We start from the raw sequence: 14,672 nt of genomic DNA on the forward strand, positions 1-14,672 counted from the left end.
ACTGTATCTCGTGCACACGAGAAAATATCTTGTGCGCACGAGATACATGTCTAAAAAATAAAATAAAATAAAAATTATAACATTTAAAAACAATTTTTTCATAACTTTATAACGAGAAACTATCTCGTACGCACGAGAAACTTTTTATAAAGTCCTAAAAAAAAAAAATTCAATTTTTTTTTTTAGACATGTATCTCGTGCACAAAAAAAAATTCAAATTTTTTTTTTTTAGACATGTATCTCGTGCGCACAAGAAACTCTCTTTTGTGCGTACGAGAAACTTTCTCGTGCGCATGAGAAACTTTTTATAAAGTTCCAAAAAAATAAAAAAAATATAATTTTTTTTTAGACATGTATCTTGTGGACAAAAAAAAAATGATTATAACTTTTTTTTTAGACATATACTGTATCTCGTGCGCACGAGAAAATATGTCTAAAAAATTAAATAAAATAAAAATTATAACATTTTTTAAATTTTTTTTTATAACTTTATAACGAGAAACTCTCGTGTGCACGAGAAACTTTTTATAAAGTTCCAAAAAAAAACAAAAAAATTATAATTTTTTTTTTTAGACATGTATCTCGTGCACAAAAAAATAATTATAACTTTTTTTTTTAGACATATACTGTATCTCGTGCGCACGAGAAAATATCTTGTGCACATGAGATACATGTCTAAAAAATAAAATAAAATAAAAATTATAACATTTTTAAAAACATTTTTTATAACTTTATAACGAGAAACTATCTCGTGTGCACGAGAAACTTTTTATAAAGTCCTAAAAAAAAAAAAAAAATTCAAATTTTTTTAGACATGTATCTCGTGCACAAAAAAAATAATTCAATTTTTTTTTTTTTAGACATGTATCTCGTGCGCACAAGAAACTATCTTGTGCATACGAGAAACTTTCTAGTGCGCATGAGATACATGTGTAAAAAAATAAAATAAAATAATAAAATTTTTATTTTTATTTTTTATAACTTTATAAAAAAATTCTCGTGTGCACGAAATACATGTCTAAAAAAAAAATAAAAAAAAAATAAAAAAAATTATAACAATTTTTCCCCCCCCCATGTCCCTTTAGGGGCTCCGTAGTATTCTGAGGATCATGTCATATTTGATTTGAACTTTTTATTAAATTTTTTTTTAATAAATGGTCCTCAGTAGTCACGTACAAATTTGTGTGAATTATGCAAAATTATTTAAATTTGGTCCCCATGAACCATATTAACTCTTTTTCCCCCAGGGTCCCCAGTAAGAATGATCAGCACATTACTTCATCAATCCAGAGATTTAAAGACGTGTATGAGCTAACTGGGCCGTGGCCGTTTTACCTCATTTTTTGTAGAAAGGGTGGTCCCCACAAGTGATGATCAAAAACTTGGTCCCCATTCCAAATGATAACCAGTATGTGTGTGTGTGTGCTTACTGTATACAGTGTCAAATGCTCCATTACTTATGTACATCTTCATGGCGAAGGATTTTATAAAGAACCCAGTAGAATATATTGAAAAAGAGGAAGGCCAGGGGGAAACCGGCCCTTGATACCGTGTCAATCTTTTTGGCGCGGTCGATGAATAACTTTCTCATTTCCTCTGTGCTTCTCCCGCCTCCACGGGAAGCCACTCCTGGGGGGTTTTGGGTGGCGTTTGCTGTCGCCCCCGAAGTGTTCAGCACAGTGACGGTATTGTTAGTGCTGGCCTTGGAGTCCTTGCTGTTGCTGGGAGTGGAGGTCACAGCCGCCGCGGAGGTCAGCCTGCTCTCCTGTCCTTCCCCTTCCTGTTGGACACACCAGGGGGTCTTATTATCATACTGGCCAAGCTTATTCTTAAGATCTTTGAAAAAAGATCTTTAGTTTCTGTCAAGAAGTATTGTATAAATTGATTTATGTTCTATATTATGTAGAATAACACAAATATACAGTCGTGGTCAAAAGTTGACATACACTTGTAAAGAACATAATGTCATGGCTGTCTTGAGTTTACAATCATTTCTACAATTTTTGGTGATGTAGTGATTGGAGCACATATTTGTTGGTCACAAAAAACATTCATGAAGTTTGGTTCTTTTATGAATTTATTATGGGTCTACTGAAAATGTGAGCAAATCTATATGCAATATGTTTGGAGGAGAAAAGGTGAGGCCTTTAATCCCGGGTACAACATTCCTACCGTCAAGCATGGTGGTGGTAGTAGTATGCTCTGGGCCTGTTTTGCTGCCAATGGAACTGGTGCTTTACAGAGAGTAAATGTTGGTTACCAAAAACATTCACGAAGATTGGTTCTTTTATGAATTTATTATGGGTCTACTGAAAATGTGAGCAAATGTGCTGGGTCAAAAGTATACATACAGCAATGTTAATATTTGCTTACATGTCCCTTGGCAAGTTTCACTGCAATAAGGCACTTTTGACATCACATGGACAAAGATAAGACCTTCTAGGGCAGACCTGGGCATTCTGCGGCCCGCGGGCCACATCCGGCCCTTTGTGCGACCCTGTCCGGCCCGCGTGAGGCCAATCATAAATTACAAAATACATTTTAAAAAGTATCTATGTCGAGTGTTGCAATACAACGGTGCTGCTTTTGTTTTGAAAAGCGTTATTTGTATTACTTCCGTGTGGACGTATGCGCGTGCGTGATTGTGAGTGAATGTGAACAGCTGCCATCACAAATGACAAAATAAAGTTGAAAAAAACATCTATGTCGTGCTGCTTTTATTTTGAAAAGTGTTATTTATGGGCGTATGTCCGGGTGTAACCTGTGAGTGAAGGTGCACAGCGACAAGTGATGCACGGTTTACCCCCGAGACGCTAGAAAGAGAAAAGTTGATGACGAATGGCGTGTTTTCAACAAGACATGGACTGCCAAGCAACGTTCCCTCTAAGGTGCGCGCTGCTCAAGCGTCCTCTGCGCACAGCAAATATATGCCGCGCACCAAATCAAATCCCATCTGAATTCCAAACAAAATAAACACATTTATTCTGTGTAATTTTGCAATGCAACTCTGAGTGACAGTGACAACAAGCGGCCCTAACGGTGTTCGTCAACACCGTTCAATTATTGTAACGTCTATCGAGATGCTTCGAGGCCAGGAATTATATCGATCACTTTATTGAACAAAACTGTTTATATTCGGCCATAACCACACCAAAAACATGAGTAAAACACTCCTATCTCGAAAAACTAGTAATTTTCTGCCATACAAACCAGGCCAAAACCAACTTGTCATCTGTCACCAGCACGCATACCACTAAACCACTGGTGCGTTTATGGCCACACAAAAAGTCGGATAACTCAAACACCACACAAAGTTACACTATGACTCCTCAGTCATACGTGTGCTTATTTTACTGTCATTTATTATTAATGTTAATTTATTGATATTAATCATGGAATGCTGTTACTAGAGAAAGTTACAGGATTGCACACTTCATCCTATGCTTACATGTCATTGTGCAACATGAGGATGTTTAAGGGAAACTAAATGTGATCTCTGAAAGGGGTACAAATGATTTCCAAAGCAGTGCTTTTGGTATAAAGTTAAGTTAGGTTAAATGAAAGTATTATTATTATTATTATTATTATTATTTATCTTACGGTATATATCAAAAATAATATTGAGCAAAATTTAATTGAAATATTGTCGATGTGGCCCTCCAGCAATGCTCGAGTTGCTCATGCGGCCACCGGTAAAAATTCATTGCCCACCCCTGTTCTGGGGGAAAGTTCTGTGGTCAGATGAAACAAAAATTGAGCCGTTTGGCCACAATACCCAGCAATATGTTTGGAGGAGAAAAGGTGAGGCCTTTAATCCCAGGAACACCATGTCTACACTGCAAAAAGTCAGTGTTCAAAAACAAGAAAAAAGATACAAAATTAGGGGTATTTTATTTTAATTAAGCAAAATTATCTGCCAATAGAACAAGAAAATTCGCCTTGTCAAGACTTTCCAAAACAAGTAAAATTAGCTAACCTCAATGAACCCCAAAAATACCTTAAAATAAGTATATTCTCACTAATAACAAGTGCACTTTTTGTGGTAGAAAAAAAAGAGACCTTTTGTTGCTCAATATGTTGAAAAATATTCTTAAATTAAACAAATGCTAGTGTCATTATCTTGACATAATGATATGCGCTCGGCATCATGATTTTTTTTTTCATGCTGGAAGTAAGAAATGATTACTTTAAAGGCCTACTGAAAGCCACTACCACCGACCACGCAGTCTGATAGTTTATATATCAATGATGAAATCTTAACATTGCAACACATGCCAATATGGCCGGGTTAACTTATAAAGTGCAATTTTAAATTTCCAGCCACACTTCCGGTTGAAAACGTCTAGATATGATGACGTATGCGTGTGACGTCAACGGTTGATACGGAAGTATTCGGACCCATTGAATCCAATACAAAAAAGCTCTGTTTTCATCCCAAAATTCCACAGTATTCTGGACATCTGTGTTGGTGAATCTTTTGTAATTTGTTTAATGAACAATGGAGACTGCAAAGAAGAAAGCTGTAGGTGCGATCGGTGTATTAGCGGCGGACTACAGCAACACAACCAGGAGCACTTTGAGGATAGAAGACGCGCTAGCCGAACGACCTCACCTTGACTTCCTCCGTCTCCGGGCCGCCGACCGCATCGGTGATCGGGTGAAGTCCTTCGTCCTCCCGTCGATCGCTGGAACACAGGTGAGCACGGGTCGTGATGAGCAGATGAGAGCTGGCGTAGGTGCAGAGCTAATGTTTTTAGCATAGCTCTGTCGAGGTTCCGTTGCTAAGTTAGCTTCAATGGCGTCGTTAGCAACAGCATTGTTAAGCTTCGCCAAGCTGGAAAGCATTAACCGTGTATTTACATGTCCAGAGTTTGGTAGTATTGTTGATCTTCTGTCTATCCTTCCAGTCAGGGAGTTATTTGTTTTGTTTGTATATGCAGTAAAGCCTGATGCTATTACGTTAGCTCAGTAGCTAAAGTGCTTCACCGATGTATTGTCGTGGAGATAAAAGTCACTGTGAATGTCCATTTCGCGTTCTCGACTCTCATTTTCAAGAGGATATAGTATCCGAGGTGGTTTAAAATACAAATCCGTGATCCACAATAGAAAAAGGAGAGAGTGTGGAATCCAATGAGCCAGTTTGTACCTAAGTTACGGTCAGAGCGAAAAAAGATACGTTCTGCACTGCACGCTAGTCCTTCACTTTTACGTTCCTCATCCACGAATCTTTCATCCTGGCTCAAATTAATGGGGTAATCGTCGCTTTCTCGGTCCGAATCTCTCTCGCTGCTGGTGTAAACAATAGGAAAATATGAGCAGTCCTTCCTCCGGTGTCGTCACGCTACTTCCGGTAGGGGTAAGGCTTTTTTTTTATCAGAGACCAAAAGTTGCGAACTTTATCGTCGTCGTTCTCTTCTAAATCCTTTCAGCAAAAATATGGCAATATCGCGAAATGATCAAGTATGACACATAGAATGGATCTGCTATCCCCGTTTGAATAAAAAAATTCATTTCAGTAGGCCTTTAAAAAAGTAGTTTTATACTTGTGAGTGTTGATGACACAGCTTTGCAACAGTTGATATTCTAGTTTCAAGCATGTTTTACTCAATATAGGTCATCAAATATCAGCTACAAGCTGTAATATCTTACTGAGATCATTTAGGACCAAAACCCTTAAAACAAGTAAAACACTCTAACATAAAATCTGCTTAGTGAGAAGAATTATCTTATCAGACAGAAAATAAGCAAATATCACCCTTATTTGAGATATTTAATCTTACTTAGATTTCAGTTTTTGCAGTGTACCGTCAAGCATGGTGGTGGTAGTATTATGCTCTGGGCCTTTTTTGCTGCCAATGGAACTGGTGCTTTACAGAGAGTAAATGGGACAATGAAAAAGGAGGATTACCTTCAAATTCTTCAGGACAAGCTAAAATCATCAGCCCGGAGGTTGGGTCTTGGGCGCAGTTGGGTGTTCCAACAGGACAATGACCCCAAACACACGTCAAAAGTGGTAAAGGAATGGCTAAAACTGTCATGATCTGTGGTCCGGATCATGTTTTGTTATGTTCTGCTAGTTTTGGACTCCACTAGTTCCTGTTTTTGTGCACCCTTGTTTGTTTTAGTTACCATGGTCACTTATTATTTCCACCTGCCTCTGATTAGTGTTCGCCCGCTCACCTGCTGCCCGAGCACTAATCAGAGGCATTATTTAAGCCTGCCTTTGCCGGTCAGTCGGCCTGGCGTCATTGTTTGCTGTATGCTAGTCACGTAAGTTTTGTTTGTCTCATGCCACAGTTTCGCGAGTGTTCCATGTCCATAGTTCTATGTTTCCTGCGCTAAGTTTTTGCCTTAGCTTCAAGTGCGATCGGTAGTGATGGGTTGATGAGGCGTCATGAAGCGTTTCGACACATTGCAAAACTGTATTGATACTGTGTCACTAAGTACTGACATCTGCTGGACATTAAAAATCCCTACAGGCAACCTATGGACCGACTCAATTGACACTGATTTTATGACCTAGTACAGGGGTCGGCAACCCAAAATGTTGAAAGAGCCATATTGGACCAAAAATACAAAAACAAATCTGTCTGGAGCCGCAAAAAATTAAAAGCCATATTACATACAGATAGTGTGTCATGAGATATACATTTAATTAAGATGACTTAAAGTAAACTAAATTACCTAAAAAATAGCTACAAATGAGGCATGATGATGCAATATGTACATATGGCTAGCCTAAATAGCATGTTAGCATCGATTAGCTTGCTGTCATGCAGTGACCAAATATGTCTGATTAGCACTCCACACAAGTCAATAACACCAACAAAACTCACCTTTGTGCATTCATGCACAACGTTAAAAGTTTGGTGGACAAAATGAGACAGAAAAAGAAGTGGCATAAAACACGTCCTAGAAGGTCGGAGAGAGTTATACATGTAAACAAACTAAGGTGAGTTCAAGGACCGCCAAAATTAGTAGGACAAAACGGCGCTCGCCAAATACTTGAATAAGTGAAGCATGTTAATATAAACAGTGTGCTTTATAACAATTAGGGAGGTTTGTGTCATGTTTGTCCTCCTACAGAAACCATATTAAAACAAAAAATATATTTTTTTCCCCCTCATCTTTTTCCATTTTTCATACATTTATGAAAAAGCTCCAGAGAGCCACTAGGGCGGCGCTAAAGAGCCGCATGCGGCTCTAGAGCCGCGGGTTGCCGACCCCTGACCTAGTATATACAATAATATAAACCAAGTCATTGTATTTCATTTAGGATTATTTCATATCTTCATTTAAGTAAAAATATATTTGTATCTTTTTTTAGATACAGTCAATAAATAATGTGAACATGTATCATAACATGGGAATCTAAGAGAACGTGTTGTGAATGAGGATGCTTGTGGACTGGGAATTTTTTTTTTTTTTTTTTTTTTACACATTTTTATTAAAAAAAAAAAGTTTTTTCAACGTATTCAATTTTAGACCATTTCTCTTCTTAGTTATTATTTCTCCGGCTGTAGAAAAGACCCTCACAGGGCACAGAGGAGGCGTCAGTGCGACACAGTTCGCGTATCGATCACGTGACCAAAACAGCTCATGATCGGTCACGTGACTTTCTAAAAGCGGTACGCGCACCGACACAGGGTGTTGCCGGACCCATCACTAATAAACCATGCTCCTACCTGCAAGTCCTGTCCGGAGTGATCCGTTTGCATCCCGGGGGGACAAACTTGGCAGCGAGCTGCAACCCCGCCGTGACAAAATCAGGCTAGTATTGAGGTTTTAGAATCCAATACCTCCAATTTCTTCAGGACAAGCTAAAATCATCAGCCCGGAGGTTGGGTCTTGGGCGCAGTTGGGTGTTCCAACAGGACAATGACCCCAAACACACGTCAAAAGTGGTAAAGGAATGGCTAAATCAGGCTAGAATGAAGGTTTTAGAATGGCCTTCCCAGAAGTCCCGGCTTAAACGTGTTGACAATGCTGAAGAAACAAGTCCATGTCAGAAAACCAACACATTTAGTTGAACTGCACCAATTTTGTCAAGAGGAGTGGTCAACAATTCAAGCAGAAGCTTGTGGATGGCTACCAAAAGCGCCTTATTGCAGTGAAACTTGCCAAGGGACATGTAAGCAAATATTAACATTGCTGTATGTATACTTTTGACCCAGCACATTTGCTCACATTTTCAGTAGACCCATAATAAATTCACAAAAGAAGCAAACTTCATGAATGTTTTTGTGACCAACAAGTATGTGCTCCAATCACTCTATCACAAAAAAATAAGAGTTGTAGAAATGATTGGAAACTCAAGACAGCCATGACATGATGTTCTTTACAACTTTTGACCACGACTGTATACAGTACAGTGGAACCTCGACTTACGAACCCCTCTTTTTGCAAACTTTTCGATTCACAACCTAGTCAAAGTGTGGTTGCTCGTATTAAAGGGAATGACAAAGCGGGCTTCTAGCCACAGCAAGTTTTTAATTGTGATTAGACTAGACTTTTCTGGACAATTATGCCAAAGTAGGGTTGTACTGTATACCGGTATTAGTATAGTACCGCGATACTAAAGAATCATACTTGGTACTATGCTGCCTCTGAAAAGTACCGGTCCCCCCGTCGTCGTCACGTCGTGACATTGCTGGTTTACGAGCAAGTTCGGCAGCGCACAATCACAGAGTACTTACAAACAGACACAGTGTGTAGACAGAAAAGGGAGAACGGACACATTTTGGCTTAAAAACTAACAATAAAGGTGAAGTTATAACACTGGAAAAGGTGCTGTAAGATATCTAGCGGCTAAAGTCCAGCCAAAGTCTGCAGTGTTTTTAGCTACTTCTAAATCACTAATCCTCGTCTCCATGGCGACAAATAAAGTACGTTTCTTACAAGTATCATCCCCTGCAGGACGAGGAATAGCTAAACATGCTTCACTACACACCGTAGCTCACGGGCCTCAAAATGTAAACAAACGCCATTGGTGGATCTACACCTAACATCCACTGTAATGATACCAAGTACAGGAGCGTTTTTAGTTGATACTACTATGATTACGTCGACAACATCATATTTCGTATTTTAAAAAAATTATATTACGTTTATAAGCTCAGGAAATATGTCCCTGGACACATAAGGACTTTGAATATGACCAATGTATGATCCTGTAACTACTTGGTATCGGATTGTACCCAAATTTGTGGTATCATCCAAAACTAATGTAAAGTATCAAACAACAGAAGAAGAAGTGATTATTACATTTTAACAGAAGTGTGGATAGAACATGTTAAAAGAGAAAGTAAGCAGATATTAACAGTAAATGAACAAGTAGATTAATAATTCATTTTCTACCACTTGTCCTTAATAATGTTGACAAAATAATAGAATGATAAATGACACAATATGTTACTGCATATGTCAGCAGACTAAATTAGGAGTTGTTGTTTGTTTACTTACTACTAAAAGACAAGTTGTCTTGTATGTTCAGTATTTTATTTAAGGACAAACTTGCAATAAGAAACATATGTTTAATGTACTCTAAGATTTGTTGTTAAAATAAAGCCAATTATGCTTCTTATTGTGGTCCCCTTTATTTAGAAAAGTACCGAAAAGTACCGAAAAGTATCACAATAATTTTGGGGTACCGGTACCAAAATATTGGTATCAGGACAACACTGTGCCAAAGTGGATTAAATCACAGCGGACGGGAAAACACTCGTTCAGTGACGACGCCGCACGGACAAACGACCCCTCCTCCTGCCTATTTGCCGATGACAATGTAAAGTGGGATTTTACGTTTTTAAAAATGTTTATAATTGTAGCAAAATGGTTGTTAAAGTTAAGGATTTTTGTGATTTTTTAAAAATTCTTTATGAGGGCACCAAAGGGACTTCTGTGTGTGCGCACATGTTAGCAGAGTAGCACATGCACAAGTTCAGCTTGCCGTTGTTGTTTTGGCTTGTTAATAAAGAGATAGTTGATCCGCCACCTCCTTGTTACGTTTGTCCGATAAACAGTACTTGTATAGCACTTTATGTTGTGTTCAAAGTGTACGAACCTTCACTAAAATATGGACTTTTGTCAAGGCTGGAACCCATTATACTTATTTACAATAGCCACGTGTACATGGACATTTATTTAATCTGATCATCATTCGGATTAGAATGTTCCTGTGTGCATGGACCCTGAAAAAAAAATCACACCTTAAATCGGAATACTTTATTTTGACATGTGCGGAGCCGAGCATAAACGGGAAGGTGTGTTGTTATTTGTGGTATGGCGCCATCTTTTGGACGAGTTTGCTCCCTGCAGGTGCTGACTAACCACCAACTTCCACTGTAAACAAACATGGCTCTGTGCATTTCTGCTTGTCCGACGTTATCACAGCATTTGTCATTTTTCCCTTCTGTTCACTACTTTTGTTTTACCTCTCTTTTTGAAATGGAGCTTTTCTGTGACTTTTATGTTGTGATTATGTACATGTTTCAACATTGTGTGTGTGTGTGTGTGTGTTTGTGGCTAGCATTTGGAGTAGATGTAATATCGTGAATAAAACAGCTCACTAAGATGACAACTGGATCCCTTCTTCTATTGTTACATCGACATATGACACTCCAGACCACACTTTTGTTTTTGCTAGTCTCGTTTTAAAGCAACAAACTCAACAGTAAATAACACTATTTCATTACATGTTGAATGGGGCAAGACAGCAGCAAGACAATCGCTTCATTCCGAGACTAATAATTTTAGTCCCCGCTTCACCACCAAAGTATAGCTGACATCAAAGACATGCGCAGTAAGGATCATTCTAACCCGGATTTTGGAAAACGTGTTTTCATGCGCTATATATAATCCGAATGACTTTCGGCATAAGCCACCCGTTTCGATCTTTACGTGTTTCATCGGGTCAGAATATTCCAAATGGCGTGTTTACATGAAGCATTTTTAATTCGGTTAGGCTTTTAATCCAATTAAATGTGTCCATGTGCACATAGCTATTGTTTCTTATGGAGAAATTTGCTTCACGATACAAACTTTTTTTATTTACGACCCTTGTTCAGGAATTGATTGATTGATTGAAACTTTTATTAGTACAAACCCCGTTTCCATATGAGTTGGGAAATTGTGTTAGATGTAAATATAAACGGAATACAATGATTTGCAAATCCTTTTCAACCCATATTCAATCGAATGGATTACAAAGACAACATATTTGATGTTCAAACTCATAAACTGTATTTTTTTTTGCAAATAATAATTAACTTTTAATTTCATGGCTGCAACACGTGCCGAAGTAGTTGGGAAAGGGCATGTTCACCACTGTGTTACATGGCCTTTCCTTTTAACAACACTCAGTAAAGGTTTGGGAACTGAGGAGACACATTTTTGAAGCTTCTCAGGTGGAATTCTTTCCCATTCTTGCTTGATGTACAGCTTAAGTTGTTCAACAGTCCGGGGGTCTCCGTTGTGCTATTTTAGGCTTCATAATGCGCCACACATTTTCAATGGGAGACAGGTCTGGACTACAGGCAGGCCAGTCTAGTACCCGCACTCTTTTACTATGAAGCCACGTTGATGTAACACGTGGCTTGGCATTGTCTTGCTGAAATAAGCAGGGGCGTCCATGATAACATTGCTTGGATGGCAACATATGTTGCTCCAAAATCTGTATGTACCTTTCAGCATTAATAGCGCCTTCACAGATGTGTAAGTTACCCATGTCTTGGGCACTAATACACCCCCATACCATCACACATGCTGGCTTTTACACTTTGCGCCTATAACAATCCGGATGGTTCTTTTCCTCTTTGGTCCGAAAGACACGACGTCCACAGTTTCCAAAAACAATTTGAAATGTGGACTCGTCAGACCACAGAACACTTTTCCACTTTGCATCAGTCCATCTTAGATGAGCTCAGGCCCAGCGAAGCCGACGGCGTTTCTGGGTGTTGTTGATAAACGGTTTTCGCCTTGCATAGGAGAGTTTTAACTTGCACTTACAGATGTAGCGACCAACTGTAGTTACTGACAGTGGGTTTCTGAAGTGTTCCTGAGCTCATGTGGTGATATCCTTTGCACACTGATGTCGCTTGTTGATGCAGTACAGCCTGAGGGATGGAAGGTCACGGGCTTAGCTGCTTACGTGCAGTGATTTCTCCAGATTCTCTGAACCCTTTGATGATATTACGGAGCGTAGATGGTGAAATCCCTGAATTCCTTGCAATAGCTGGTTGAGAAAGGTTTTTCTTAAACTGTTCAACAATTTGCTCACGCATTTGTTGACAAAGTGGTGACCCTCGCCCCATCCTTGTTGGTGAATGACTGAGCATTTCATGGAATCTACTTTTATACCCAATCATGGCACCCACCCGTTCCCAATTTGCCTGTTCACCTGTGGGATGTTCCAAATAAGTGTTTGATGAGCATTCCTCAACTTTATCAGTATTTATTGCCACCTTTCCCAACTTCTTTGTCACGTGTGGCTGGCATCAAATTGTAAAGTTAATGATTATTTGCAAAAAAAAAAAAAGATCAGTTTGAACATCAAATATGTTGTCTTTGTAGCATATTTAACTGAATATGGGTTGAAAATGATTTAACACAATTTCCCAACTCATATGGAAACGGGGTTCGTAGATAGCACAGTACAGTACATATTCCGTACAATTGACCACTAAATGGTAACACCCGAATACGTTTTTCAACTTATTTAAGTCGGAGTCCACGTTAATCAATTCATGGTATACAGTTACGTTCGTAAATCGAGGTTCGACTGTATTTGTGTATCAATAGTATTAATTGTGAATTAAATGTTCATGGTTTATTCCATCAAAATGTACAGTATGTTTCATTCTAACCACATCTATGACCAATGGACCCAATCCCTATTTCAGGAAAGGCTACGGCTACTCTACTGGGTTGTAATTTTGCTGGCAAATGTACTACAGACGACTACAGCACTACCTGATAAGACAAATAGTCTGCGATTTGATGATTCCATTCAGAGGAGTCCGATTCGACTAGCAACCTCACCGTCGAATCATCTGGTATTGACATACTCTCTCCATTCCGTGGCGCGAAGCTGAAGGATACATTGATTGCCTTCATCATATCTTTTTTAAATATTAGAAAAATATTGTTGTGTGCAGACAGATGGTCTTTAGAGAGTACGAGATAAGTCTTAGTTTCACAGAAATATTAAACTCTCCTCTTGAAAAAGGTCATAATCCTTCCGTGGGTTTTGACTGATTGATTGAAACTTGTATTAGTAGATTGCACAGTACAGTACATATTCCGTACAATTGACCACTAAATGGTAACACCCCAATACGTTTTTCAACTTGTTCAACGTTAATCAATTCATGGTAAACAGTTCCGTTCGTAAATCGAGGTTCGACTGTATTTGTGTATCAATAGTAATAATTGTGAATTAAATGTTCATGGTTTATTCCATTAAAATGTACAGTATGTTTCATTCTAACCCCATCTATGACCTGTCCACTCATGTTTTATACTGTACATGTCGATAATCCCAACTGCTCTGTTTCATGTTGCACATATGAATACTTCGTATTGCTATTTTTGAGGTTTCAATAAATCAACAACTTACAGCTGGTAAAATGTCAGTACTTTGAATTGTTATGCTTATTCTTTACTCTGCTGACACCATTCCTTTGGTTCTCTATGGTGAGGGCCTTCCAACACACTGGTTGCATCATGCTACATGCTCACGCAGACATGCCGACACACGCTGTAGATTGTGCTGTTACCCTGTAGGTGGCGCCGTGGACGTTGGTCACAGATCCAGAGAGAGGGTCTGACTCTTTGAGGCCGTTGTCGGTATTAACACGATGGAGCGATTCAGCTAGTTCATCGGCATCAACTGCACCTCCATTGTTCTACCAGTTGACAGCATGCACACCAGTAATAAACAGAGGGTAAATCAAAAGGGGGAAACAAAAATAAATCCAAAACCACAAATGGGATGCTCATTCATCAGTCAAAGTGTGTTTTCATATTATATGGTTATCAAGTCAAATACATGTGGTTTGTGTGGATCTAGTTCCCAATCTATCCTGATACATTTGCCACACGATCTTAATACATAGCATGACAATGTGTGCAAGTCCGCCATTTAGTCCGTGCTGAATAATTATGTGTAAGTTATCTCACAACTTTAGTATGCTTAAAGTCCGTTGCTATAGTTATTAGCTATTGTGCTCAAGCTGTACTTTTTCTATCTGTGCAAGGACAAAACTTCTTGTCAGAGGGGTGGCCTCAGCCGCAGATGTTTATCTTTGTTTTAGCCCGCTAACAGCCTAGGAAAGACGACAGCACGCAGACGAAACAGAGACAAGATGAAATCACAAGGCCCAACACATTCCGTCACGTATTGTGCGTACTGGAGCTGCTTTGCATGATACGTGTGACCACTCCTTTTAGAGGCGGCCTCAGTGATGTCGACTGGGGAACTCCTGAATAAATAGAGGGACGCAGGAGCTGTACATTAGAGCGTAGGGCGAGACTGTGACTAAGTGTGCAGCTCCATGCGTTCTCCTCATGAGCTAAATTGAACTCTGTCTCTGCATGATTCCTTGCTTCTTGTCTGTTTGATAGATGTCATCAGTGTTTGAACCTGACACTGATGCCGTAGTCATAAGCTTCTT

At 39.0% G+C, this 14,672-nt stretch overlaps 1 protein-coding gene across 3 annotated transcripts in view; it reads right to left on the bottom strand.

Annotated features, from left to right (window-relative positions):
• Positions 1-1,134: 1,134 nt before the first annotated feature.
• glra3 (glycine receptor, alpha 3) overlaps positions 1,135-14,672 on the bottom strand; it is a 128,490-nt gene continuing 114,952 nt past the window's right edge. The window contains exons 9-10 of one of the 3 annotated variants that reach the window (XM_062027207.1): positions 13,776-13,904; positions 1,135-1,780 (exon numbers count right to left, since the gene is read on the bottom strand). In XM_062027207.1, coding sequence (XP_061883191.1) covers positions 1,454-1,780; positions 13,776-13,904 — 456 coding nt within the window. In that variant the 3' untranslated portion in view covers positions 1,135-1,453. Of the gene's footprint in view, positions 1,781-4,612; positions 4,686-13,775; positions 13,905-14,672 lie in introns of all 3 variants that reach the window. The other 2 variants (XM_062027210.1, XM_062027208.1) reach the window with 2 other exon arrangements.

This window comes from Entelurus aequoreus, linkage group LG18 (genome assembly GCF_033978785.1).
Source record: "Entelurus aequoreus isolate RoL-2023_Sb linkage group LG18, RoL_Eaeq_v1.1, whole genome shotgun sequence".
Lineage (NCBI taxonomy): Eukaryota > Metazoa > Chordata > Actinopteri > Syngnathiformes > Syngnathidae > Entelurus > Entelurus aequoreus.